The sequence below is a fragment of the Eptatretus burgeri genome, chromosome 4, assembly GCF_056783735.1.
Source record: "Eptatretus burgeri isolate ZD-2024b chromosome 4, Ebu_testis_v1, whole genome shotgun sequence".
In the NCBI taxonomy this organism is placed as follows: domain Eukaryota; kingdom Metazoa; phylum Chordata; class Myxini; order Myxiniformes; family Myxinidae; genus Eptatretus; species Eptatretus burgeri.
In genome coordinates this window covers 38,892,064-38,919,091 of record NC_140964.1, presented here as the reverse complement: position 1 = coordinate 38,919,091, position 27,028 = coordinate 38,892,064, and the positions used below count along the sequence as shown (strand labels likewise).

At 42.4% G+C, this 27,028-nt stretch overlaps 1 protein-coding gene across 2 annotated transcripts in view; it reads right to left on the bottom strand.

Annotated features, from left to right (window-relative positions):
• Window positions 1-27,028, bottom strand: part of LOC147027842 (uncharacterized) — a 219,053-nt gene that overhangs the window by 87,402 nt on the left and 104,623 nt on the right. For both annotated transcript variants that reach the window (XM_085877510.1, XM_085877511.1), the window contains 2 exons: window positions 7,713-7,856; window positions 1,464-1,593 (listed from right to left, as the gene is read on the bottom strand). In XM_085877510.1, coding sequence (XP_085733636.1) covers window positions 1,464-1,593; window positions 7,713-7,856 — 274 coding nt within the window. The remainder of the gene's footprint in view (window positions 1-1,463; window positions 1,594-7,712; window positions 7,857-27,028) is intronic.

Here is a 27,028-nt window from a genome sequence, read left to right as displayed (position 1 = left end):
CAAAATTTTGTGCACTGAAAGGGACCTCTATAGGCCTCTGATATGCGAAGTTACAAAAATTTCTAATGATAACTGTGCTCTGCAGAATTTTTTATACATGATTACAGACAAACAAAAAACAAAAAAAACAAAAACATACAAGCTGAATAACATATCTTGCAAAAACTTCGTTTTGGCAAGATAACAAATAATGGTCTTGCATTGTGATCGTCTCCTCATTTCTGTGATGCATTCTTCGGTCCAGCCCTCCCCCGCAATGCCTTACCCCTGTGCAATGAATGGATGTCAAGTCGAATTGTCTTTGTGCTGGCAGTGGGGGGATGATGGGAATGAAAGAGAGGAGGTGGAGGGCGAGGGGCAGGGAGTAGGGGGGGGTGAAAGAGGATGTGCTTTGTGGATTGCATTGACGTTTTGGGGAATATGGATGTGGTATCCAGGCATGATGGGCTTTCGGTGATGGATCAACACAAGCCTCCTTCTGTGTTGAGATTTCCTTGCACAAGTCCCCAAATTACCCACAATTCAGAAATGCAGTTTGGGTATTTTTGTAAGTAATCGAGATGTGGGGGAAAAAAAGAGAATTCTTTATTTGGGCCAAAACCCCATGCTTGAATCAGCATTCCAGAATATTTGAAAAATGCTAGATTATACAACTGCACTTTGTTTGTAACAAGTCAATGCCCCTAAGAAGGAGACACCTTTCTAAACTAAAAGGAAGTCAATGCTACACTCAAAGAAACGTATAATAAGTGAGAAAACTGACGGACAAGAAAACAAACCACTATCTTTACATTGTACCTATATTACCAAATGTTAGACAACAGGGAATCAGCCCATGGGTACGATCACAAGCCCCTCGTTCAGTCTCTGAGTCTCTGTCAAAACTGGTGATCTCTGTTGATTATTAAATGAAACAGATGTTACTCTCTGCCCCTCTGAATCTCAGAGTGCAGATCAGAATAGGTTTAGCATCAGCAGCACAGCCGAACACTTATCAGCACCTTATGCACAGCATGAAGAGAGAAACATTCTCCATTCCAGGGTTAAAGTCGTGAGAGCATTCCTCAAGATGATAAAATCAAGAAGAATTCAAATGCATATTTGATACCTCATGGTAAAACACAACGCCAACAACAACAACAACAACAACAACAACAACAACAACCAAAAGCCTAGTTGCACACACAGTTGCCAGCACCCTCTGTAAACATTTCTTATTATGCATATGTTTATTTCAAAGTGTCAAATGTTCGTACAAAAAAAAAAAAATGTGTACAATAATGATCAGAAGAGGCAATGGTAAAACGGCGCAGGGGGTCCGACCCTGCGGTCACACACCAAACCAATTAGTCGAGATGGTTAATCCGATGCAATTAGTCATGTGGATGAGACCCGATTGAAAGAGACGTGCACACTGTGCATTCACAACCAAAATTACAGTGAAGAAGGTGCGAACATCCCACCTGCTAGACAGAATGCGATCGGCTGCCCAGCATAAAGCACCTCTTGGCTACAAAGCATCTCCTCAGGTGCAAATGGTGGGGGCATGAATGTGTTATGTCCACCTGGAGGTATATCAGACGCCTGCAGCACCTGGTTGAAGGAAAAACAAAATAGTAGACAACATCAGCAGAAAGGCAAGGTACAAAAGTTTTCAATGAGAACATCTCACTCAGTAGAATTGTGGATGTGGTGGTCTTGTGTTGAGAACATTGGACATATTTGCCGGTTCCATTCAGGTTGAATGCGGCAGTATGAATGATTGATTCGGACTCGAAGCTTCTGTAAACGAAGCTCATCCTCGGAGAACTAGAAAGATCAATCAGAGATTGCTGACCCTCACGAGGTCTTGTTTTGTGTGGAGTATTTTACGTGCTGGTGTGTTGGTGTGATGGTGTGTTAGTGCTGGTTAAAGCTAACCAGAGAGTTGGCGTCAAAGCCACCCAATGCTCGCCTGTTTATACATTTATCGTTTTTAAAAGACGAGTCCAATAATATTTTTAATAAAGCATTGCAGTGAAGTCTGATCCAAATAATTTTAAACCAATATATGTATTTGTATATTGTAATCAGTAAAACATAGTGTGGTCGATAAAAACATTAGAAAGGAAATAACTTGCACCAAAAACTTTAACATTTTCATGCTCACGCTCACGCTGACGCTCACGCCGGGGGTATCGCTATAGCTCTCTGTTCTTCAAACAGGTGAGCTAAAAATGCAGATAAAATGTGAATAAGTTCGATTAAGAGAGAAAATCAGATAATTCTCAGTTGCATTCAGTATTCAAACCCTTTGCCTAATGAACCCTAAATCACTTCAGGGGAAATTATTTGTTTGAAAGGTTACAAAATAAGTTCAATAGGTTTCAACTGTAGGTAATCAGTGGTTTCACTGAAAAATTAAGTTTCCGCACTTATCTCAGGAGTTTTAAGTTGCAACTCACTTGGTCAACCAACAAGGCAAACACGAAGATCAAGGAGCTTTCCAAAGAAGTCAGACATAAAGTGGTGAAGAAGCACCGTTCAGGAGAGGGTTATAAGAAGATTTCAAAGTCACTCATTATCACTGAGTTCGGTGAAATCCATCATTAAGAAGTGGAAGACGTATCATGCCACCCAGACTCTTCACAGATCAGGTCGCCCATGCAAACTCAGCAGCCGGGCAAGCAGGAAACTGGTTCAGGATGTCAATGTAAATCCAACAATGACTATGAAAGATCTGCAAAGCTCTATGTCCAAGATGTAGGTCAGTGTTCATCAATCACTAATATACAGTTACCTTCACAAAGCTGGACTCGATGGACAGGTGCCAAGAAAAAAGGCATTATTTTAAAAGACGCATCTAAAAGCTCATATGGAGTTTGCGAAAAAGCATTTTAATGATTCTGTAGGTGTGTGGAGAAAGGTTTTGTTGTCAGTCGAGACAAAAATTGAACTTTTTGATCTAAATTCAAAGCGTTACGTCTGGTGCAAGCCTCGCACTGCACATCACCCACTCAACACCATCCCTACTGCCAAACAAGGTGGTGGCAGCATCATATTATGGGGGCTGATTTTCATCAGCAGGTACTGGCAAGCTTGTCAGGATAGAAAGGGACACTTGACGGTGCAAAGTACAGGAGGATCCTTGATGAAAACCTGCTTGAGTCAGCCATGATTCTGAAACTGGGTCAGAGATTCACATTACAGCAGGACAATGATCCGAAGCACAAAGATAAAGCCATACTGGAGTGGCTGAATAAAAAGAAAATAAATGTTCTTGAGTGGCCCAAAGTCCTGACTTAAACCCAATTGAACATTTATGGCGAGACTTGAAGATTGCTGTCCAGACGATAAAACTTGGCAGAACTAGAGCAATTTTAACGTGAAGAATGGGCAAAGATTTCGCCATCTCACTGTGCAAAGCTGGAAGAGACCTACCCACAAAGACTTGTAGCAGTCATTGCTACAAAAGGTGCTTCCACCAAGTACTGTCCTAAGGGGCTGAATACTTCTACAATTAGTGTATTTTGATTTGTACATGTTTTTTGAAGGTATTCCTGACATGCAACCTCCTTCATCTATAACACCATTTAGTTTAACTCGTACGTGCCCGTAAAAAAAAAAAAGTAAATAAATATCCAAACCGCGAGCAAAAAACAACAACCACGCAGGCGGTTTCTTCGCTCTCGCGTGCCCGTACGTGCGTGGCGCAGAAGTTCGCATATTATTCGCAGTTATGATTATTCGCAATTTAGTTTTAATACCCAATTATTCAATTCGCGCAAACGTATTTTACCTTTTCGCAATGTCGTGGCAAGGAAAAACAAAAAGAGAGAGAAGAGAGAGAAAATTTTTTTACTTCCTGGTTCGGAGCATACTAGCACTCTGATGTTACCGAAATTTATGCACCGTCTAATATGAAAACGATCATAACTTGGGGCATTGTGTTTATCGATAAATGCGCATAAGAAATCAAGAAATTATTAGAATACACGGTCATCACTATCCGGAAGTCTGTATGTTGTAACCCGCAATGGGGAACGCGGCTGAGCTTCTCTTCCCCATCGGCCACGCCCACGCAACGTGTCTTGTCATTGGTTTGGTAAATTAATGGGCATAACTTGGGAAGCACTTGTCCGATTAATATCAAACCATGAAAAGGCACATCCTCAGGTCCCCAGCAATATATCTGGCAAGTTTCAATTAGATCAGACCAGTGGTTGTCGAGAAACAGCGGTCACACACACACACACACACACACACACACACACACACACACACACACACACACACACACACACACACACACACACACACACACACACACACACACACACACACACACACACACACACACACACAGCTGGAATTATAGATAGATGTCATCAGTTATGAATACAAAAGTTCATTTGGAAAAATTGTTTCTACATTATTCATAATTCATCTAAATGTGGCATTATTGGTAGGGATTGAATACTTTTGCAAGCCACTGTACACGTATTTCAGACATAGATGTAGTTTTGAAATACGTACATTATAGATGCACCAACATTCTCCATACACGTACATTAGAGATGTACTCACATTCTTAATAGTACATCCCTTTTCGAAATGCTCACATTCTTAATAGTACATCCCTTATAGACATGCTCACATTCTTAATCGTACATCCTTTATAGACGTATTCACATTGTACAAATACATATTTGATAGAGGTGCTCAGTTGAAGAGCGATAAAACATAATACTGGCTACCACCAAGTGGTGTTTGTGGCCTAGGTCATCACATTGTGTGCAGACAGACAACCAGACGACAGACAGACAGACAGACAGACAAACAACTAAACAAACCAAACAAATGGAACCAACTGAAATCCCCTCTCCTCTGGCAAGGTTATGTCTTTATCTGATAATAGAAACCCAGCTGGCTCACTCATGATTTTCAGGGTAATCTGCCTATTGCATTTGGATTGCTCTACAAGTGGTACGAGTCCATTGTGATCAGGTGCGGATCCATTATTTTAGCTTATGGGGCACACAAAAATGTACAATGTACTGAAAAATATTTTTTTGCTGAGCAGAGCGAAGGGAGCATTTTTTGTGGGTGTTTCTCTTTGTCATAAATTCAAGACTATTCTCAATAGAGACGAAAAATGCACGAATACACTTGAAAAAAGTACTCTAATGAAAAAACTTTTGCTCAAAACTCAACATTTATTGATATGAGTAGTCGATCCAGTCAGAAAAAATATTTAAAAAATTTTTTTTTTGAAATTTGTTCTACCCTTATGAGTTTTTCCCTCAATATGTTGGGACTTGTCGTCTCGATCTCGTCGAAATTTTTTTTTTTTTTTGAGATTTGTTCTACCCTAATTATCAGTATTTAAAATGGCGATTTCGATGAAACGTGGTTGGTAGGTTCATACCATGACCTAGTTGTGTGCAAATGAGAACCGTTGCTATGGACACCATCGTTGCCTAGCAACGCGACTGAAATTTTTGAAAAATCATAAAAAAAAAATTTTTTTCGAAAATCAAAAATCGGGCCACGAGCGGTTGTGGGCAGTACATTCAGCCATATTGTCAAAATTTCCAGTCGGATCTTATGAAAACTGTCGGAGAAGATAGACTGTGAATGAACCCTAGTCGAAAACAATTAAAAAACGAAGTTCGTTATATCTCAGAGACTGAGTCAGAGACACATGAAACTGGTATGGTAGGTTCATGGTATGTCCTAGTTATGTGTGAGAAAGAACCGTTGCTATGGACTCTCTGTTGCCTAGCAACGGCCGAAAAACCTCTAAATGTGGGGGGTATTTTTACGAAAAAACAATCTGCAGCATTAACCCTTGAAGCAAGAATCATGAATTTTCTTGTGCTTAATCCTCAGGCCATTCCCCATCGAACGAGCCCATCGCGTCAGGTTCTATTGGGTAGGCGACTACCCATGTCCGCCTACCGGCTTGTTTGTCTGTCTGTTTGTCTGTTCGGTCCAGTGCTCCGTTAATACAAGGGCAATTTCGATGAAACTTGGCGGGTAGGTTCATATCGTGACCTAGTTGTGTGCAAATGAGAACCGTTGCTATGGACACCACCGTTGCCAGCAAACGGGACTTTGAAATTTTTGAAAAATCATTAAAAAAAATTTTTCGAAAATCAAAAATCGGGCCACGAGCGATTGTGGGCAGTACATTCAGCCATATTGTCAAAACTTCCAGCCGGATCCTATGAAAACTGTGGAGAAGATAGACTTTGAATGAACCCTGGTCGAAAACAATAAAAAAAACGAAGTTCGTCATATCTCAGAGACTATGAGTCAGATATACATGAAACTGGTATGGTAGGTTCATGGTATGTCCTAGTTATGTGTGAGAAATAACCGTAGCTATGGACCCCTCCGTTGCCGAGCAACGGCCGAAAAACGTCAAAATGTGGGGGTATTTTAACGAAAAAATAATCTGCAGCATTAACCCTTGAAGCTAGAATCATGAATTTTCTTGTGCTTAATCCTGAGGTCATTCCCCATCGAACGGGCCCATCGCATCAGGTTATATTGGGTAGGCGACTACCCATCTCCGCCTACCGGCTTGTTTTAATTATTTTCTCATCACAAAAATCCAATTAGATGAAAATCAGACATTGCATTTAATGAAACAAATGACATCACGATCAAAACAGATCCAAAGCTCTGACGTATTGAACAAGGTGTGACATGGAAGTGACCTTCGATCAGAATTACGGTTTTACCATCAGGTGAACGTTCTCCTTCATCATCTCAACGATGTGAATCACTCATAACAAAGATTTCTTCTTCAACAAGTTTGATACCTACTGTATACCCTGGAGAATTTCCCACGGTCAAAAAACATGTTCTTGAGTCTTGAAAACACAGACCGAGTGCCAAATTCAAACAGAATGATTGGGATTCTGGATTATCTGATATGTGGGATACCATTCCACTTCGTGGTTCATGGATGGTTAGGAGAGAAGAAACATCTCCGATGCCAAATGATACCGGTAATTCCTTAATCATGAAGTATCCACGATGGGAACAAACTGAATGGAACAAATTAGATCCATGATGAACAGTGGTCGACATCAGCTGTAGTCTAAGGAATATCGGATGTGCCGATGCGCCCCCCCCCTCCCCCGATCTGACCCTGGTGGTGCATTATTGTCCTTAAAGCAAATTAAATAGGCACTTAAACATTGCCTAAGAAATGCTGGACTGCTCACTGTACCTGCTCCTCATTACTAAATGGTAAAGATAAGTCAAATTAATAATACGATAATGATGATAAGATAATACTAAAAATACGTTGGCAGGCAAGGAAGATCAATGTGCCCAATGGGTCAGATAATCATGAAAAATCAGGTTTAGAGGTCAAAGACGATGCTTTCCTCCAACAAAGCCACTTCACAAAGCCAAGTCTATTCCACAATTGTTATTCCAGAAGATCAATCAATGCAAAAAAATTTCATACACATTGGTTTATACATTTCAAAGATAACCTGGAATTATTACAATGGTCGGAAAGTGAAGAGACCACAAAATTAACAATGCAGGTCATAACAGGGAGGATGAAATGTTGGCGAATAATTTCCGAAATCTTCATCAAGACTTTAGAGATTTAAATTCATGACAGTAAAAGCCTTGTATATGCATGGGGAATATTGTGTTCTTAACAGCACTGCACAAAATAATGGCCCGTACAAATGAAACAAACGTACTCGGACAGCCCCAGGCATTGCCAACGCGCGCATCACATCGAGTGAGGCAAGGTTGGCTGAACCTCGGGTGCTTGTGACGAATGCAGCAAACAGTTCCCTCCTCGATGGCGGCACATCATCTGTGAATTGTGCTTCTCCAGACGTCTGCAGTCAAGAAAACACAAGGCAAGAATTAAAGTCTATTAATATCAAGAATATACACAACCCTCTTTCTGTAAAATAGTCCGATATTAAATCATAAGTTCAGCAGCTTCCTCATAATGTTGTCTCGTATCCCAAATATTACAATTATCGATTACTAACAAAAGTACTGTTACGGTTGTGGAAATTCGCATTATACCATAAAGAGTCCTCAGGTGAGATATCTCGGTTAGTCCATGTGTCGTTAGCCCAAACCCGTTGTATAGAGGGAATATGTGTGATTCATCCGGGCTGCGACGCTTTGAGTTAGCCATTTTTTCTTTCTCTATTGTTATTTTCGACCATTAATCCCCCAACAACTCAAACCCTACCACCTTCGCCTCTTTACCTCCACAACTCCATCCCGCAAACATCGCTTCACCGCCATTCTCAAACGACACCCGCCAACAACTCAAACACCACCACCTTCGCCTCTTCACCACCACAACTCCATCCCGCAAACATCGCTTCACCACCATTCTCAAACGACGCCCGCCAACAACCAAAAACTCCCACCACCTCCGCCTTTCGACCACACGTCCTGCCATGGGCTGCGAATGCATTCCTTTCGCTTCAAAAAGTGGATCAGGAATGCTTAACGCCCCCTTTTCATCCGTCCAATGACCGAGCATCAGGTAGTGTAGCCCCGCCTCCGAACCCGCTGTGAATGCGTTCCTTTCGCCCCGAAAAGCAGATCAGGAATGCTTCACGCCCCATTTTTGCCTGACCAATGGCTGAACAGAGGGTGGCGTGGCCCCGCCTCCAATTGTGTTTTGATCCAAATATTTGCATATAGGCTCCTCCTGAGGCCTATAAAGATGCGAGCGCAAGGCGACTCGCGCGGAGTGGAACTGGTGGAGCTGAGTGGAACTAGGAAGAAGTTGGAAAGTAGCAGGGAAGTTGGAGGGAGTTGGAGTTCACGCGGTTCGGTTGCAGGCGGCTGGTTGAGTTCAAGTCAAGGGAAGACGGCGGTCGGCAACGAGGTTGCAGTGTCGGGGTCGCTCGTCTCGTCATGGGACCCGAGCCAGCCAGCCATTCCCCTGTCCCTGAGCATCAGCAATCCAACCCCCCCGCCCCCGCCATCCGCGCTGAGATAGTGCCGGGGGGGCCCCGTTCCTCCCCCACCCTAAACATGGTGCCAACCAACCCGCTCGCACGGAGCACGCCGGAGAGGACTCGCCGATCACGCAAGGGGCACGGAGTCGGGGCGCAGCAGCGCGAACATTGCGGCTTGCCCGCCATCGCGTCACGAGGATGCGGGTAAGACCTTCCCGGTCTCGTGGACCTGGCCGATCTTCCGGGATCCACGTACATTTGGTCTACAGACCTGTCTGCCTCCTTGCCTATGAGGGTGGCTTTCTTTCTTTCGGGTTGAATGCATGCTGTGGCGCCGTGTCCAATAAGTAGAACTGCCTAAGTGTCTGTGCCTGTACATTGCCCCTTTTATTCAGTGTAACTCTTTCTATTGTATTTGCTTTTGTTGCATGAGTGTATGGCTGTATATACATGCTTCCGTGTGTGTCCGTATTAAAGTGCATTGTGTGCATTGTTTTCCCGCTTTGCTTCGTCTCCTTCCTTTTATTGAATCTTCATCTTGCATCACGTAAGGGATTGATAGTGGGTTTGCCCGGTAATTAATCGGGACCGTCGAGGCCGACAATAACTCCGCTCGGTTATCCCTGTAATACGGAACGAACCACTTAAGCGGTTCGTGTCCGGAGTTGGCCTGTGGCGTGGTACGATCGCCCGGTCGACCACTCGCGCAAGTTCGAAGGTAGGTCGAATTTGGCGAGCAACCCTATCCTGCACGGGTGGGCAATTGGCACGATTGTGGTGAGGTTAAACCCCCACCCGTGACTGGCTCCGGGCGGTAGTTCCCAGAGGGTCATGACTGAATTGTCCGTCCGGTGGGCGATGTGTGGCGATTCGAGTTACGTGGCCGATCGCATGCCGGTGGGCGCAAATTCGCAACAGTATGCATCCCCAGTGATAGGAAAAGTTTAAGTTAATCTTTCAATTCAAATAATTTCATGGACTTTAAAAAAGGTTAATTTTGTTGCACTCTTGGTTTCACGTCGAGCCAAAACTCGAAGATACTTATCCCGCCCACCGTGAAATGGTGGTGCAACATCGGGTGGAGGAGGTTCAATTTGTCTATAAAGAGGGCAAAACATCCTGCTTCATCAACATAATAAAATTTGGCATCAACATGATTCATGCCTATTCTCCAATAGTTTCAAAAGCGAATGTTGAGCTTATAAACATGTAGCGTGGGAATGAGCCACCGTAAACGGAAGACAGGCGAACGCATGCTTCACAATATATAATAGCTGACTTCCCTTCCAAGGAACTTCAACACAGAAAGACACGATTCGACCAATCAAGCCTTCAAAGAACCAATCAAGCCTGCGGTTGCCAACCGATGACAGTTTCTTTTGTGTACAGTCAAGGCTTGTGGAATAGCAAGAACACTGAATAGATCAGGATGTAACAGGACAAAAGGAACAGTACAGAGGGAGGGTGGATACCAACAGTGGAGTTGAACGAAAAATAAAGGGAGGCTTGGACAAACAATGGGTATCGGGCAGAATTTGGTGAACAGGATGGATACAGATGGAAAGCTCTCTTCTCTCTTCTCTATGTCTCACCTCTCTCAAGATGTCCATGCTCTATTGTTTTTAAATGTTGAGCATCAAGCAAGGAAGCAACACACACCATTTTAAGAGTCTTGCAGAGAGTGCACTAGCACCTCCATGTTGGGATGGAGAAAAAAAAAAGTCAGCCCCACCTGATGTATACAAAGCTAAAGTTGGAGTATCTTCTCTTAAAAAAGTCACTTCGGCTGCATATGAGAGCCTACCTGGTCTGTTCAGATGATTGCTCAGCAGGGATCACTTTTCAGCATTCCAGACCATGGCAAAAGCAACAAACCAAGATCAGTCAAAACTGGAAAATCTTCTTCTCATTCATCATAACAATGATAATAAAAATCATCATCATTATCATCTTCAGATGGAGTATTTCCGAGCTGCCTATCTCAATGGCAATGACTCTGGTACTATCCGACAGAGTTTACTTTGAGAAGCAGGACAATGATCTGAAGTACAAAGCTAAAGCCACACAGGAGTGGTTGAATAAGAAGAAAATTAATGTTCTTGAGTAGCCCAAGGGGCTTACTTGAACCCAATTGATCAATTATGGCGAGCATTGAAGATTACATTCCACTGACAATCCCCATCAAACTTGGCAGATCTAGAATAATAATTTTCACGTGAAGAATGGGCAAAGATTTCAACATCTCACTGTGCCAAGCTGGTAGAGACCTACCCACAAAGACTCGCAGCAGTCATTGCTGGAAAAGGTGCTTCCACCGGGTACTGACCGAAGGTGCTGAATGCTTTGACAATCAGTGAATTTTGATTTGTACATGTTTTTTACATGTACTCTGACATGTAACCACCTTCAACTATAACAGTGTTTAGTTTGAACTCTTCAGTTATGAATATAAAAGTTCATTTGGAAAAATTGTTTCAACATAATTCATAATTTATCTAACGGTGGCATTATTGGTTGGGGGTGAATACTTTTGCATGCTACTACACGTATGTTACAGACATCGACATAGTTTTGAGGTACGTACTTTAAAGATGCACCAACATTCTCCATGCATGTACATCCTTTATAGACATGCTCGAATTCTTAATCGTACATCCTTTATAGACATGCTCACATTCTTAATAGCACATCCTTTATGGACATACTCACATTCTTAATCGTACATCCTTTATAGACGTACTCACATTCTTAATAGTACATCCTTTATAGACATGCTCACATTCTTAATCGTACATCCTTTATAGACGTACTCACATTCTTAATAGTACATCCTTTATGGACATGCTCACATTCTTAATAGTACATCCTTTATAGACGTGCTCACATTCTTAATCGTACATCCTTTATGGACGTACTCACATTCTTAAGAGTACATCCTTTATTGACGTACTCACATTCTTAATAGTACATCCTTTATAGACGTGCTCACATTCTTAATCGTACATCCTTTATGGACATACTCACATTCTTAATCGTACATCCTTTATGGACATGCTCACATTCTTAATAGTACATCCTTTATAGACGTGCTCACATTCTTAATAGTACATCCTTTATAGACATGCTCACATTCTTAATCGTACATCCTTTATAGACATGCTCACATTCTTAATAGTACATCCTTTATAGACATGCTCACATTCTTAATCATACATCCTTTATAGACATGCTCACATTCTTAATCGTACATCCTTTATAGACGTACTCACATTCTTAATCGTACATCCTTTATGGACATACTCACATTCTTAATCGTACATCCTTTATAGACGTACTCACATTCTTAATAGTACATCCTTTATAGACGTACTCACATTCTTAATCGTACATCCTTTATGGACGTGCTCACATTCTTAATAGTACATCCTTTATAGACGTGCTCACATTCTTAATAGTACATCCTTTATAGACATGCTCACATTCTTAATCGTACATCCTTTATAGACATGCTCACATTCTTAATCGTACATCCTTTATAGACATGCTCACATTCTTAATCATACATCCTTTATAGACATGCTCACATTCTTAATCGTACATCCTTTATAGACATGCTCACATTCTTAATCGTACATCCTTTATAGACATGCTCACATTCTTAATCGTACATCCTTTATAGACGTACTCACATTCTTAATAGTATATCCTTTATAGACGTGCTCACATTCTTAATCGTACATCCTTTATAGACGTGCTCACATTCTTAATCGTACATCCTTTATAGACATGCTCACATTCTTAATCGTACATCCTTTATAGACGTGCTCACATTCTTAATCGTACATCCTTTATAGACGTGCTCACATTCTTAATCGTACATCCTTTATAGACATGCTCACATTCTTAATAGTACATCCTTTATAGACGTGCTCACATTCTTAATAGTACATCCTTTATAGACGTGCTCACATTCTTAATAGTACATCCTTTATAGACGTGCTCACATTCTTAATAGTACATCCTTTATAGACGTGCTCACATTCTTAATAGCACATCCTTTATAGACGTGCTCACATTCTTAATAGCACATCCTTTATAGACGTGCTCACATTCTTAATAGTACATCCTTTATAGACGTGCTCACATTCTTAATAGCACATCCTTTATAGACGTGCTCACATTCTTAATCGTACATCCTTTATGGACATGCTCACATTCTTAATAGTACATCCTTTATAGACGTACTCACATTCTTAATAGTACATCCTTTATAGACATGCTCACATTCTTAATCGTACATCCTTTATAGACATGCTCACATTCTTAATAGTACATCCTTTATAGACGTGCTCACATTCTTAATCGTACATCCTTTATGGACATGCTCACATTCTTAATAGTACATCCTTTATAGACGTGCTCACATTCTTAATCGTACATCCTTTATGGACATGCTCACATTCTTAATCGTACATCCTTTATAGACATGCTCACATTCTTAATAGTACATCCTTTATAGACATGCTCACATTCTTAATCGTACATCCTTTATAGACGTACTCACATTCTTAATAGTACATCCTTTATAGACGTACTCACATTGTACTAGTACATATTTTATCGAGGTACTCTGTTGAATAAAGATAATGTATAAATCTCTTCAATTGGGGCAGCATCCTCCTATGCTGTTGTTTGTTTGTTTGTTTGTTTGTGCGGTTTTTACAGTTAAATATTTGCAGATACTCTGAAATAGGAAGGCAACGGAGAGGTGGGTGGGACTACAACTGTCAATCAGCCTGATGGGGACAGGACCACGAGACATTTGCCCAAAGGCCAATCAGACCTATATCAGTGTTGTTCATGGTGGAATATTATTGGGAGTGTGTGTTTATAAAGTACACAATATGAAAAGATGTGCTGCAAAGAATTAGTGTCTGTCTTTAGAGTACATACTAATAAAACACATGCATGAACTACCGGGGATGCCTCTTCGTGATGGATGTACTTCCCCCCCACCCTCCACCCCAAAGAAAGCCAGGGGCCAAATCTTCCCCACTCTTCTCAGCCGCCCGGATTCATCAGGAAAGCGTGGTGGCAATCATAGCACCGATCAGTCTCCATGAACAGACCCATTCCCTCCACCCTCTAAACTTCCTCTCCCTTGCTGCCGCCACCCTGCCATAACAGCTTGGATGTGAGGAACCTCTGGTTCACTCTTGGTAGGTCGACCGGCTGTCGATGTGTTGCTGCTGCCCTGTTTATGCAGGGCAGGCACAGGGCATATAGACAGCAAGACCACACACATACATTTCTATAAAGTATGTACTATTTGGAATGTTAGATAGTCTATAAAGTATGAGCAGTACCAACACAATGTGAGCAGATCTAGAATGTTTGTACTACAATCATTGTAAATCAGTAGTAGTTCTACTAGCTACACAAATAAATGTCAGTGTGTGTGTGTGTGTGTGTGTGTGTGTGTGCGTTTCTCCTCCATAACTCCAAAACCATGAAACCTTGCAGCCTGAAACTTTGTATGCATACCAAGGGAACTCCAAGGAAGTGCAAGAGCGAAAATTGGGTGTTTGGGTTAATTAAAACACCCTTTTTGTGGATAATTAACGGCCTTATTTAATTATATCCTTTATCAGGCGCATGCTCGGCCAACTCGATCTACATGGGGTCTGTTGGCGATTCCTAGGTTACCTCGCTGGGGTCTGAAGCCGCCATGCTTTTGGCCTGCTCAACCATGCCATGACTTGGAACAGGCCACAACGATTTCGCAACAATAAAGTTATTTTTTTTTTTTTCCACTTTCCTCACTCATATTATCAAATGCCTGTTCATCATAGTTATGAATTACTGGATATATTGCAATGCTTAGAAACGTTCGGAGACGCCAACATTTGTGGCTCATTTCATTTCCACACATGCCATAACCTTGAGAATCTCTTAAACGAAGCTGAATTACAAAATATAAGCTTCAGAATTGAACTTGGCAGCAGTTCTGACTGCTAAAAAAAGTGTTAATTTGTCTAATTCAGACATAGTTTGGACATTCAGACAGAGTTACCACTTGTCAAGCCAGCTGTCCGAATCAACCATTTAATTGGAGTGCTTGCTTGAGTGCTTAAGCCACTTGCCAAGCACCCTACAGTTGACGGCAGTCCAGCTAATTTCCTAATCGGGATGTACAGTTGGCAGTTGATACAAGGTAGAGGTACATATATGGATATATTTGGATCTGTAATTTAGGGACTCTCCGTGGGTGTGTGTGTTTGCCTGCATGCTTGGTTACGGGCACCATGGTGGCAAAGCTTCATCCTGTATCTTGGAGGTTTTAACTTTTAACCTCAGCAGCATTCGAGCGATTACATTTTATTTTATCCTCGTGACTGTTTCTAAAGTAATTGGCTATTTTTATGAATCGGGTGTACTTTACAAAAGGTCATATGGTTTCACTTTGTGAGTTTCAGAGCAAAATATGTTTCATAACACCCGATTTCCAAGCCGCTTGTAGATATTAATGTGAATTTTTTTTCCACCCATCACACGTAGCTGTGTATAAAGATTAATGTTTGTGAACATGTCTCTGAAATGTCTATATAAATGCAAAGTTGTTTTTCGGTGAAAGCTACTCAAAGATTTTGGGTTGTGTACAGTACATAGTGTTGTTGGTAATCACAATGACTCCAAGCTGCCGATTCCCTGAAAACTTGCCGATATCGGCCAAGCGTGTGTGTGTGTGTGTGTGTGTGTGTGTGTGTGTGTGTGTGTGTGTGTGTGTGTGTGTGTGTGTGTGTGTTGTTCATAAAGCATAACATATCTGCTAACTCTCCTCACCCTACCCTCCCTCCTATCTCCCTCACCCTACCCTCCCTCCCTCCTATCTATCCTCACCCTACCCTCCCTCCCTCCTATCTCCCCTCACCCTCCACTCCCTCCTCTCTCTGCCCATCACCATACACTCCCTCCTCTCTCCCCCTCACCCTACCTCCCCTCCTCTCTCCCCCCTCTCCCAAATGGTAATATAACCATTTTTAAAAATGCAAAAGGATGGAGGAATGTTCCTCCAAAAAGTGTAAACAAGGTAAGGATGGTCATGAGAAATGAACATGTGAAACCATCCCTACCCACATCTTTCTTTGAATAATGGTTGTTCTGTGAAAATAAAGTTATTAATGAATGAACGAACTCACAAATATTTTATTGGCGTATCTGTAAAAATTTCAACATCCCAGTTCCAGAAAACTCGTGGAAACACGAATCAAGGGCAATCATTGAAAATAAGAACATCATGGACACGTACGACCTGATGATCCCATCGAGCATGAACAAAGAAAACAAAGCATTGCGACCGGACATCGTTCTTAGGAACAAAAAGGGAAAGACAGCGTTGCTGATCGAGATATCAGTACTCAGCGGTTTTGGTTTGAATAATGCAGAAATCAAGAAAATGACAAAATACCAGGACCTCAAAAATAAGATCGAGAGATCTTGGAAGCTGAAGAGCATCAAAATTGCACCAGTGATAATTGAAGCAACAGGAATGATAAAGAAGAACCTCGCTGAGAAAACCATCCCCAGGAATATTACCGCAAACGCACTACAATTGGAGGGAGTCCGGGGTTCGGTGACTATCCTGACAAGAGCCCTCGGAACAAAACTCTGAGAACAACAAAGTTTAACAGCTCGGGCCATGAAATGTGATCCCTTACTGAAACGAAGGTGGACACTGAGTCCTGGGAGGACTTCATTCCATCTCCTCAAATGGAGATAACCAATGACACACACACACACACACACACACACACACACACACACACACACACACACACACACACACACACACACACACACACACACACACAAACACACACACACACACACACACACACACACACACACACACACACAAACACACACACACAGTTTCAAAAAGATTGATAAAACTTTGACTTCCTGCCTTTTCTTTGTTTTTTGACCGATAACGTTTTCCTTTTCAGGGTTTGGTGATGTTATTGTGGTGTTTGTTCCCTGGCATTTCTAACTCCATAGATCAACTATGACATTGACAGTGAAGCGGTAGACAAAAGTGGTGGCTCTGTGGTATGAGACAAAATCATACATAGACACCCGCTGGAGGTTCTGCCGGGAGGACGACCTCAGAACATGTGATAGACCCACAAATTTTGCCATTCAACATATTGTGAAACATTTTGAGCACAAGGGTACAGTGCACAACCAGAGCAAGGGCAACAGTGGCAGGACAGCATCAGTAACCAAGAGCCAAGCCAACATCAACACTATGCAGGATTCTGCAGTTGACAGTCCCAAGAAGTCCCACTGCTGGCGCTCCTGGGAGCTCGGCATCAATCCAATATTAGTCTGGCGTATCCTCACTAAGGAACTGAAGCTATTCCCATACACCATCTCTATTAGGCATAAACCGATTCAAGATGACATGAGAAGGAGACTTGATATGTGCAATTGACTCGGTGAAAGGATGCAGCGGTACCCAAACTGGATCAACCTGATCTGGTTCAGTGATGAAGCCCATTTCCACTTGAACGGTGCGATCACTAACCACAACAACAATTTCTGCGAAGCAGAACCACCTGAGATTACTGAGAGGTATCTGAAAGGGCCAAAGGTCACATGATTCTGCGCCTTCAATGCCAGATGGGGAACGCGAGGGCCTTACTTGTTTGAGAATGACAAAAGCAGGACGGTGACGATCAACAGCGAGCGCTACCCAGCGATGCTCCAGAAGTTCCATAATGATCTAGCCCAAAAGGTCACTCCAAACCAGCTCAGCATGACCTGGTTTATGCAGGATGGTGCACCCTCGCATTCAGCTGGTGACACCATCACTTTCCTGTGGAAGCTCTTCAGAAACTGCCTCATTGCCCTGGGTACCGCTCATGACTGGCCACCCCTTAGCCTAGATTTGAACCCTCTGGACTACTTGTTCTGAGGGCTGCCAAGGGCTCTGTCTACGCCAACCACCCTGCCACACTGGATGATCTGAAGCAGGAGGTGTCGACTACCACAAGGCAGTGCCACATGAGAACGACAGCAAAGTTGGACAGAACATTTGAGTCAGGATCAATGCCTGCCTGAACCGCTGAGCGGCACGCATTGAGAACGTCAAATACAAGGATTTTGTGCAAATGCCAGTTTCAGACCTTGGGCTCTCACTAATTCGAGCAGTGACTTACAGCAATAGCAATCAGTGACAGAAAATACCATGTTATAAGCATGCAAGAAATGTTTGGTTCACATTGCTGAAGTTTCTGTTTCTTTGCAAATATACATTTAAAGTTGCATCACTCTTTTTGAAACACCCTTTATGGTCTAGGCTCATGGAAGAGCTAGGACACAGAACAAACCAAGACACAACATAACAAACCAGACAGCAGGAGAAAGGGGAAACACCAATAGCAGGCAGAGGAAGAAGGAGAGGGACAAACAAGTGATGCAGGTAATGATGAGGGTGAGGTGAGGTGAGAACCTATACCCTGGATATGCTGCTTCTGCTCTCGCAACAATGGATGGAGGTCCTCAATGCCAGACGTGAAATCAGAGCCATATCCCTGGACATATCACGTGCTTTTGACACGGTCTGGCATCCTGCCCTGCTCACCAAACTCTCTTCCTATGGTATCCAAGACCATCCCCACTCATGGCTCGCAGACTTCTTCTCTTGTCGCAGCCAACGTGTGGTCCTAAATGGAGTTCTTTCATCCCCCCTTCCTGTCCAGGCTGGAGTTCCTCAAGGTAGCGTTCTGGGCCTGTTCTTTTCTGGTTTTCATCAATGATCTCTCCGACTCTCTGAAAAATCCTCTTTATCACTTTTCTGATGACTTCACCCTCTGCCGTACCATCTGTCATCCCTCAGACTGGCAAGCAGCAGCTTCTTCGCTCACTGCAGATCTGGGTAAAATCACAAACTGGTCCAACACGTGGAACATGTCTTTCAATCCAGACAAATCTCACAATCTCGATATGTTTCTCCGAAAGGACCGTTTGGCAACCCCCCCCCCATCCACTTTCTCAACAATCCTCTGGAAGAAGTCCTTTCTTTCAAGCTTCTGGGTCTCGCTATCTGTCATGATCTTTCCTGGGAAAGCCACATTTCCAACCTGGCCTCCAAAGCCAGTCGCCGACTGGGCAACCTCCGTTGTGCAATGTCCTTCCTCGGCCCACCTGAGCTCCTGACCACATAAAAAGCTTTCATCCGCAGCCTGATGGAGTACTGCTCTCCCCTCTGGGCTGGTGCTCCTGCCTCCCACCTTTCTCGGCTTCACGCTGTGGAAACCAAGGCATTTTGGATCATTGGCATCTCCCACGATAAGGCTGCGTCTTTGGCCCTCTCACTCTCTCACCACAGTCAGGTCGGTGGTCTTTCTGTCTTCTACCATCTCCTCTCCAGTTTCGCCGGAGGGTGGACAAAAAAAACAAACACAAAGGGATACATAAAAGGATTATTGATGGATACATAAACAAAATTTAGGGAGGGTGGGGGTGGACTAACAGGTGCAGAAAAGATCATGGCTTTGGATGGGGGACTGCTTGTGCGGTGGTGGTGGTGAACAGCTGTGTTGAAGACCGGGAGAGAGGAATGAGATAAAACAGTGTGTGGAAGGTGGTTCTCCAGGCAGGAAAAGAGGAATAAATGAGTGCAGGTGGGCAGTGGTTCTGGATTTAGGCAGTTTCACGAAGAGGGGGTTGCTGGTGGATCACGTGCATCATGAAGATACTGGGGGGGGGGGACAGAGCACACAGAGAGCAGAGGGTACAAGACCAGAAATGAGGCAGAAGAAGACAGAGGCCACTGCCCTGTCAGTGATGGAGAAGTGATCGGCACATCGACTTAGCTTCATTGTGAGAGATTCTTGAAAGTCAGCCTTGGTTACCAGGGCGTCAAGCTGAGCAATATGTGAGGCAGGGGAGCCAGCTCAGAGGGAGAGCAGTACTCCATCGAGCTGCAGATGAAAACCTTATGGGTGAGTCAGAGCTCAGGTGTGCCAAGGAAGGACTTTTCATGATGGAGTTTGCTCAGCTGACGTCTGGCTTTGGAGGCCAACATGGAAATGTGGCTTACCAAAGAGAGATAATAGCTGAGAGAGACCCAAGAGTTTGAGAGACTGTTCCTCTTGGAGAGGGTTGTTGAGAAAATACGAATATATGGGGGGGGGGATATGCGGAATGGGCCTTTCAGAGAGAGAGAGAGAGAGAGAGAGAGGGAGATAGTGGAATTTCTCAGCATTGAAAGCCATATTCCAAGTGTTTGACAAATTTGTGATTTCATCAAGATCTAATGAGAGGGAAGAGGCTACTCCTTATCTGTCAGAAGGATGAGCGATGTCACGGCAGAGAGTGTAGTCATCAAACAGATAAAGAAGATTTTCCCGAGTCAATGAGATTATTGATGAATTAATAGGAGTAGGATGGAACCTAGAACACTGCCTTGGGGTAATCCAGCCTCGAAAGGGAGAGGAGAAGAAAGCGTTCCGTTGAGAGCCACAAGTTGGCTACGAGAGTGGAGGAAGTCAGTAATCCAGGGGTGTAGTTGGCCTTGAATTCCATAGGTAGAGAGTTTGGAGAGCAGAAATTTACCTTCCAGGAGGAGAGGTTGCCAGACTACATTGAAAGCTTCACATATGTCCAGAGAGATGGCTCTGATCTCATGTCTGACAGTTTGGGCTTCCATCCATTGTTGGGAGAGTAGAAGCAGCATGTCCAAGGTAGAGTGCCCAGGTCTGAATCCAAATTCATGATCTGAGATGAGGCTGTTGGAGAAAAGGAATGATTTTATGGCAACTGTGATGATGGATTCCATGACATTGCTGATTACTGGAAGTAAGTTAAATGATTTGTAGTTAATGGGATCCATTTTTGCACATTATTTATGTGATGCTATGACGATGACTGATTTCAAGCATATGGAAGATGACTTTTGGTAAATGACAAGGTGAAAAAGGCAGGGAGAGGAAGTGCAAGAGCAGCAGAGCAGGTTTTTCGGCCATGTGAGTTGATGCCATTTGGTCCAGTTGCAGAGTCAGAGTCGAGGGTTTCCAGAAACTTTTCCACCTTCTCAGGTGCAAAAGACACAGAATCTAGAAGCAGTTGGGTATGACTGGCAAGGGTGAGTACAGAAAGAGAGGGGTTGGGGACACAATATTTTGAAGCAAACACAGAGTTGAGGCATTCAGCCTTCTCACGAGCAGAGTCGTCTGTGGTGCCATTTGAAGTGAAGCATACACCAGAGACCGATTTGATAAGGCACCATCAGGTTTTAGAGGAGGGAGACAAGTTTGAAAGCTCATTCTTGAGAGTGGACAGATGTTTTCTGTCTCTCCTAAAGGTAGATGCACAGTTGTTGCAGGCTTTGCGGAATGATCTATGGTTGCCTTCAGTTGGATTTACCTTCCAGGAGAAGAATACAAGGTGTTTTAAAGCAACTGCCTCACCAGAGGATTGTTCAACCTTGTGATAATCCTCATATAGTATCTTAATGCACTTTTAAACAGACCGATTCCATGTTGTATTTATATGTCTGAAATGTTTCTCATTTTGTATTATGCTCTTCTTCTGGTTGAATGTTCAGTTTTCTTCTGCATGCACTAATTTTCAAATGCAGCACAGGCAGCGGCTGCCAGAAACAGGAGACAGATGACCACATGGACAGACACTATGGTTTGCATTATACAATGGATCATTGTGCGTGTGTGTGTGTGTGTGTGTGTGTGTGTGTGTGTGTGTGTGTGTGTGTGTGTGTGTGTGTGTGTGTGTGTGTGTGTGTGTGTGTGTGTCTTCCAGGCACTCCTGAACTGCTGGACGGAATGTGTTTAAAACTGGTGGTTGTACTCAGGGTTTGCACAGAAATGTCTCAAGCAGTGTAAAAAAAAAAAAAGAAGAAAAAGCAGAAAAAAAGAAACAAGTAAAAAATACATAAAATCTCATAGCCCCCATTGTTTTCATAATTTTGCTGTAAGGAGTTAAAGAGCGAGCCCATATTTATGTACAACTAAAATAGCTGCCAGTCTACCAGTCGGCCACGTTTCATCAGAACGCAAAAATAAAGTGAGTTGCACGTGTATGCCATAATAGACTGTGCTTGTGCAAAGTTTGAATAAAATCGGAGCATGCACGCATGAGAAAAGGTTGGGGAAACATTTAAATTACAAAATGACCACCAGTCGGCCATCTTGGATCTGATCGTGAAAAAAAAAGATGTACATACGTAAGCCATCATTCCTTATCTGCTTGCCAAGGTTGAACAAGATTGGTAAATGTATATCCGAGAAATGGTTCAGGACGTGTTCAAGAACAGCGTTTTTTTACAACTAAGATGGTCGCCAGTCGGCCATCTTGGATCCGATCTCGAAGAAAAAGTGACGGGCACATGTAAGCCATCATTGGTTATCTGTCCGCCAAGGTTGAACAAGATCGGTAAATGCAGGTCTGGGAAATGGTTGAGGATGTCTTCGATACCAGGTTTATTTTTTTTTGTTTTATTTTTTTACAACTAAAATGGCCGGTCGTCCACCAGTCGGCCATCTTTGGTTAGATTGCAAAATAAAGCGAGAGGCATGCGTACGCCATCATGTACTGTCCTTGTAACCAAGTTTGAACAAAATTGGACCATGATGTCTGAGAAATGGTTGGGGACACATTTAAGTAACAAAATGGCCGCCAGTCAGCTATCTTGGTTCTGATGTCGAAAAAAAAAATGATATGCATGTGTAAGCCATCATTTCTTATGTGTTTGCCAAGTTTGAATACCATTGGTAAACCCATGTCTGAGAAATAGTTGAGGACGTGTTCGACACGGGATTTTTTTTATACAACAAAAACGGCCGCCAGTCGGCCATCTTTGATCACATCGCGAAACAAAGTGATGTGCATATGTGTACCATCATGTGTTGTTATGGCAAGTCTGAATAAAATCGATCCATACATGTACGAGATTTAGTTGCGGAGGCACGCACGCACACACACGCGAAAATTGAGACCAAATCCATCAGCCCCCGTTTTGGACCAAGTCTAAGGGGGACTAATAATAGCAGTGGGGGTCAGGGTTGGGGGAGGACCTCAATTATCTCTATGTAAATATGTATGGCATAGTAACATTCTTTATCGGAGAGGATGTGACAAATCACACTATATTACAGCAATTCTGGGGGAATTACCCAGTTTGAGAGGATAGATTCTTCATTGGTGATTAAGAAATGGGAGTACAGTATTTTGATTTTGTAAAAAGTGCTGAGACAATAATGCTTTTCGTTGTTCATAAATTGAAATTGCAGTGCCCCTTTGAAGAGCACACACCATTTGGAAAATGTTCATTTTTTGGTCACTCAACACACTCCTGCATTATTATCTCACAGCAATTTATGTCTGGCTCTGTGCTTGGTTTGTCTTTCGAGCCACAGTCCAAGTCCAACACAGAATTGGTACAGCCACTTTATCCAACAGGCACAGGTCACACATGGTAATCCTAAGGGTTCTTGGACAATATCCAGCTTTCCTTTGACTCACAAGGGCTACGTGCTTCAGCTTGGGGGGGAGTCCATTACATCGGCCATGAATCACAAGATGTGATTTTCAATAAATAAATGCAATGTCTGGGCAGCAGGATGTCCAATTATTTGGTAATAACTCATAAATTGATTATTCAGCTGTAAATTGTGTATATATATATATATATATATATATATATATATATATATATATATATATATATATATATATATATATATATATATGTTTCCATTTCAGTTTGTAAGAGAGCTGGCTATTTGTCTGAATAAATATGATAAGAAAAGCAGTTATAAGAAAAGCTATCACCATAATATGTGGAAAACATTAGTACTGATCAACACTGAAGTAAAAGTGAAACATACAGACTCAGTGGCATAATGGTTATCACGTCTCTTTCTCCTTCTTGTCTGGGAGGTGGGCCGTTCAGACCCGACCCCGGCTGATTCATACCAAAGAATTCAAAAATGGCATGTGCTGCTTCCTTGCTTGATACTCTTGAATTAAGAAGAGGATAGAGCATGAACAAATAACCATAGTTTGACAACCGTAACATGGATCTAATGGCCTCTTCTGAATTGGAGTTCCTTGTAAGGCAACATTTATTATTATTCGTAACCAAAAGGCAACCATATCATGTAGATGATCATCTGTAATAATAATTGGCATCAAAAGGATATTTAGTCTATATTCAGACAATAATATAAAGAGAACATTCAGACAATTAAGCATCCAAACATATTGACATCCAAATGCCTAAACTTTGCAATCGCTCAGGGTGTCAAATGGAATTATGCATGGTGGTTTGTGCACTTGAATTATCTTTGCAATGTTTTTATCGCCAGTGAAATTAAAATATAATTAGAACGGTACTCTTCAACATCGCGATGTCGACTGATATGCCTCCGCACACATTACATCGTTATACATACTTGAACCAAGATTGGTTTAAATCCCTTGAACTGTGCTCGAGCATCACATTTTTACATGACTTGACCTGTGATTTTTGACCTCTTGCGCCCATAATCTAATCAGTTCATCTTTGCATCATTATACAGGACATACTTGTACCACGTTTGACTTCGATCCCTTCAACCATTCTTAAGTTGTTGCGGTAACAAAAACCTATCACGGACGGACGGATGGCCAACCCAAAAACATAATGCCTCCAGCGACTTCATCGGTGGAGGCATCATAAAAACCAATGACAACTCTCTCCATCATTAGCCTTTGCATCTCAAGCTAATCCACTCAAACTTTGCTGTTAAAACAAGCCCAGAATAGAATACTCAATAAGGCTGGCAGGATGGTCTGGAGGTATGCACACTCATCTCTAAGCGGTCTAACTTGAATTTGAATCTCGACCTAGCGATAAGCTGTCACCCTGGTACTTGATAGGGACGGCAGATGTCCAACTTTGTGTCCAGTCGCCTGGCATTAGTTGGTGGACGTTAAAGATCCATCACGAAGAGTAGGTGAGCTATCACAGCCAATATGGCGAAATTTCTGCCTTAACTACTGCTAGGAAGGCAATGATAAACCTTCCAGAATAACCTTTGCCAATAAACTGCTTCGCCAACACCAACACTCTGAAACAGAGTATGGTACATCAGAATCAGAAAGGATACTCAATATAATTTTCCAGTTCCAAGTGGATGATACTTCCAATTTGACTGCAGTATTGCTTTTTCTTTTTGTGGCCAAAAGCCAGAATGTCGTAGGGGCCATGTTGCAAGCTGCGATGTGCTTGTAATAAATAATTTGTCCACGTGCAGGAAAGCAAATAAACAAAAAAGTATAATATAAATATCATTGCAACTTGGGAACCTTAATAACGAAGAGATGGGATGAAGCATGCCCGAATATAATAAAGATAACTCAGAAAAGCGCAACACATGTAGTTCATCTCACCATGGGTTTCCCAGTTAAACAGATGTGTTTATTTAGACACTGCTTGTGACAGCGTTGGGCATTTGTGGATAGCGCAGTACACTCCCAAGGTCGGGTTGTACAGCGCGATGGCCATTTCATCGACCCGCAGCAAGCTAGCTTTCAGCACAAATGGGAATACTTAAAAAACTCAGGATGCCCTTCCCACATCAGGAGTTAATGCATTCCAGATGCGGTGGATACTTTCACCGTGACTGTGACTCGACGCAAAATGTCCTGTCCAAAGCATCAAGTTGCGCGTAAAGTCCTGAAGTGTAAATTTACACTACAGATGGGAATGCCCGTCTCAGAGTGGGAAATGCTCCTTGAAAGCTTCCTTCGAACTCGTATTTTTAATCAGAATTTATAAGAAATGATACCCAGCACAAATCAAAGCTAAAAGAAAAACGTGCTTCCTTTTCTTGAAGTAGGGGGATATCCATTGGCGAACCCAAAACTGTCCTCTGGTGAAACTGCTCGATCTTGTATGAAACCTCCATGGAGGACCTCCGGAGTAGTTACTGGCAGCAATGGTGTGGAGGTGAAACGTCATAGTTGGGTTTCAAGGGACATCCAAGAGAGTTGATGAACATAATCCCAAATGTGCTTTACATAAGGTTATTTAAAGAAATTAATTTTACATAAAGTCGATTATTGCTTTTGTGAGGGAGCACAAGCTCCAACTTTCCTGAGTTTCTCCAAATTACTTGTGCTCTTTGGTAATCGTTCTTCAAATTTTGTGTTCATTGGGGCGGAGGGATTAAAAGGATAGTTTTCAGATTACCTGTACATATTGCTGAAAGATCTCTGATTACCTGCACTCCTTCATAAAACGTGGTATTGAATTACTATTATTATTTTTAACCAATGCAATATATGTTTATCAATGAGTACACGTGTACATACATACACATGAGTGTACACACACACACACACACACACACACACACACACACACACACACACACACACACACACACACACACACACACACACACACACACACACACACACACACACACACACACAAAACCTCCTGGGTTTCATATTATTTTTGAAGATCCCCCTGGTTCCACCCACTCTGCGGGAGAAATGTTGAGAACGAAACGACCTAAAGGGATGTTCTCTACATCCTGTTGCAAGCACACACAGTGATTCTTACAGGAAAGATTCATTTGCCAGGTTATTTAACAGCAGCAATACAAAAGATAGCTATAATTAGGGAGCAAGGTAAAAAAAAAAAAGTCAGATGAAAGACATCTTAAAAGGTCTTTTAAAGATTAAATCTTTGATACATTTTGCCAAATTAATGGCAATTTTCGTATTACGATTCCCGGAGGGAGGCACTAAGTGTTTTCATCTTGGTGTCCGTGGTATCCCACTTTTTGAATGTTTAGTTCCCCGGTATTTGATTTTTCAGCGTTCAATCATGCACTGTTCAATTTTTTTTTCCACCAATTTTAAATTTTTTAGTATTACGAATTGTTTGTTTTCAATGTTCAATTACACCGGGCTGCATTTGAAATAATTTTTTCAGAGGTCGAGGTTTTCTCAACGGTTCTCATATGTTTTTGCATGCTGAATTCAGAAATGTATCTCATTTC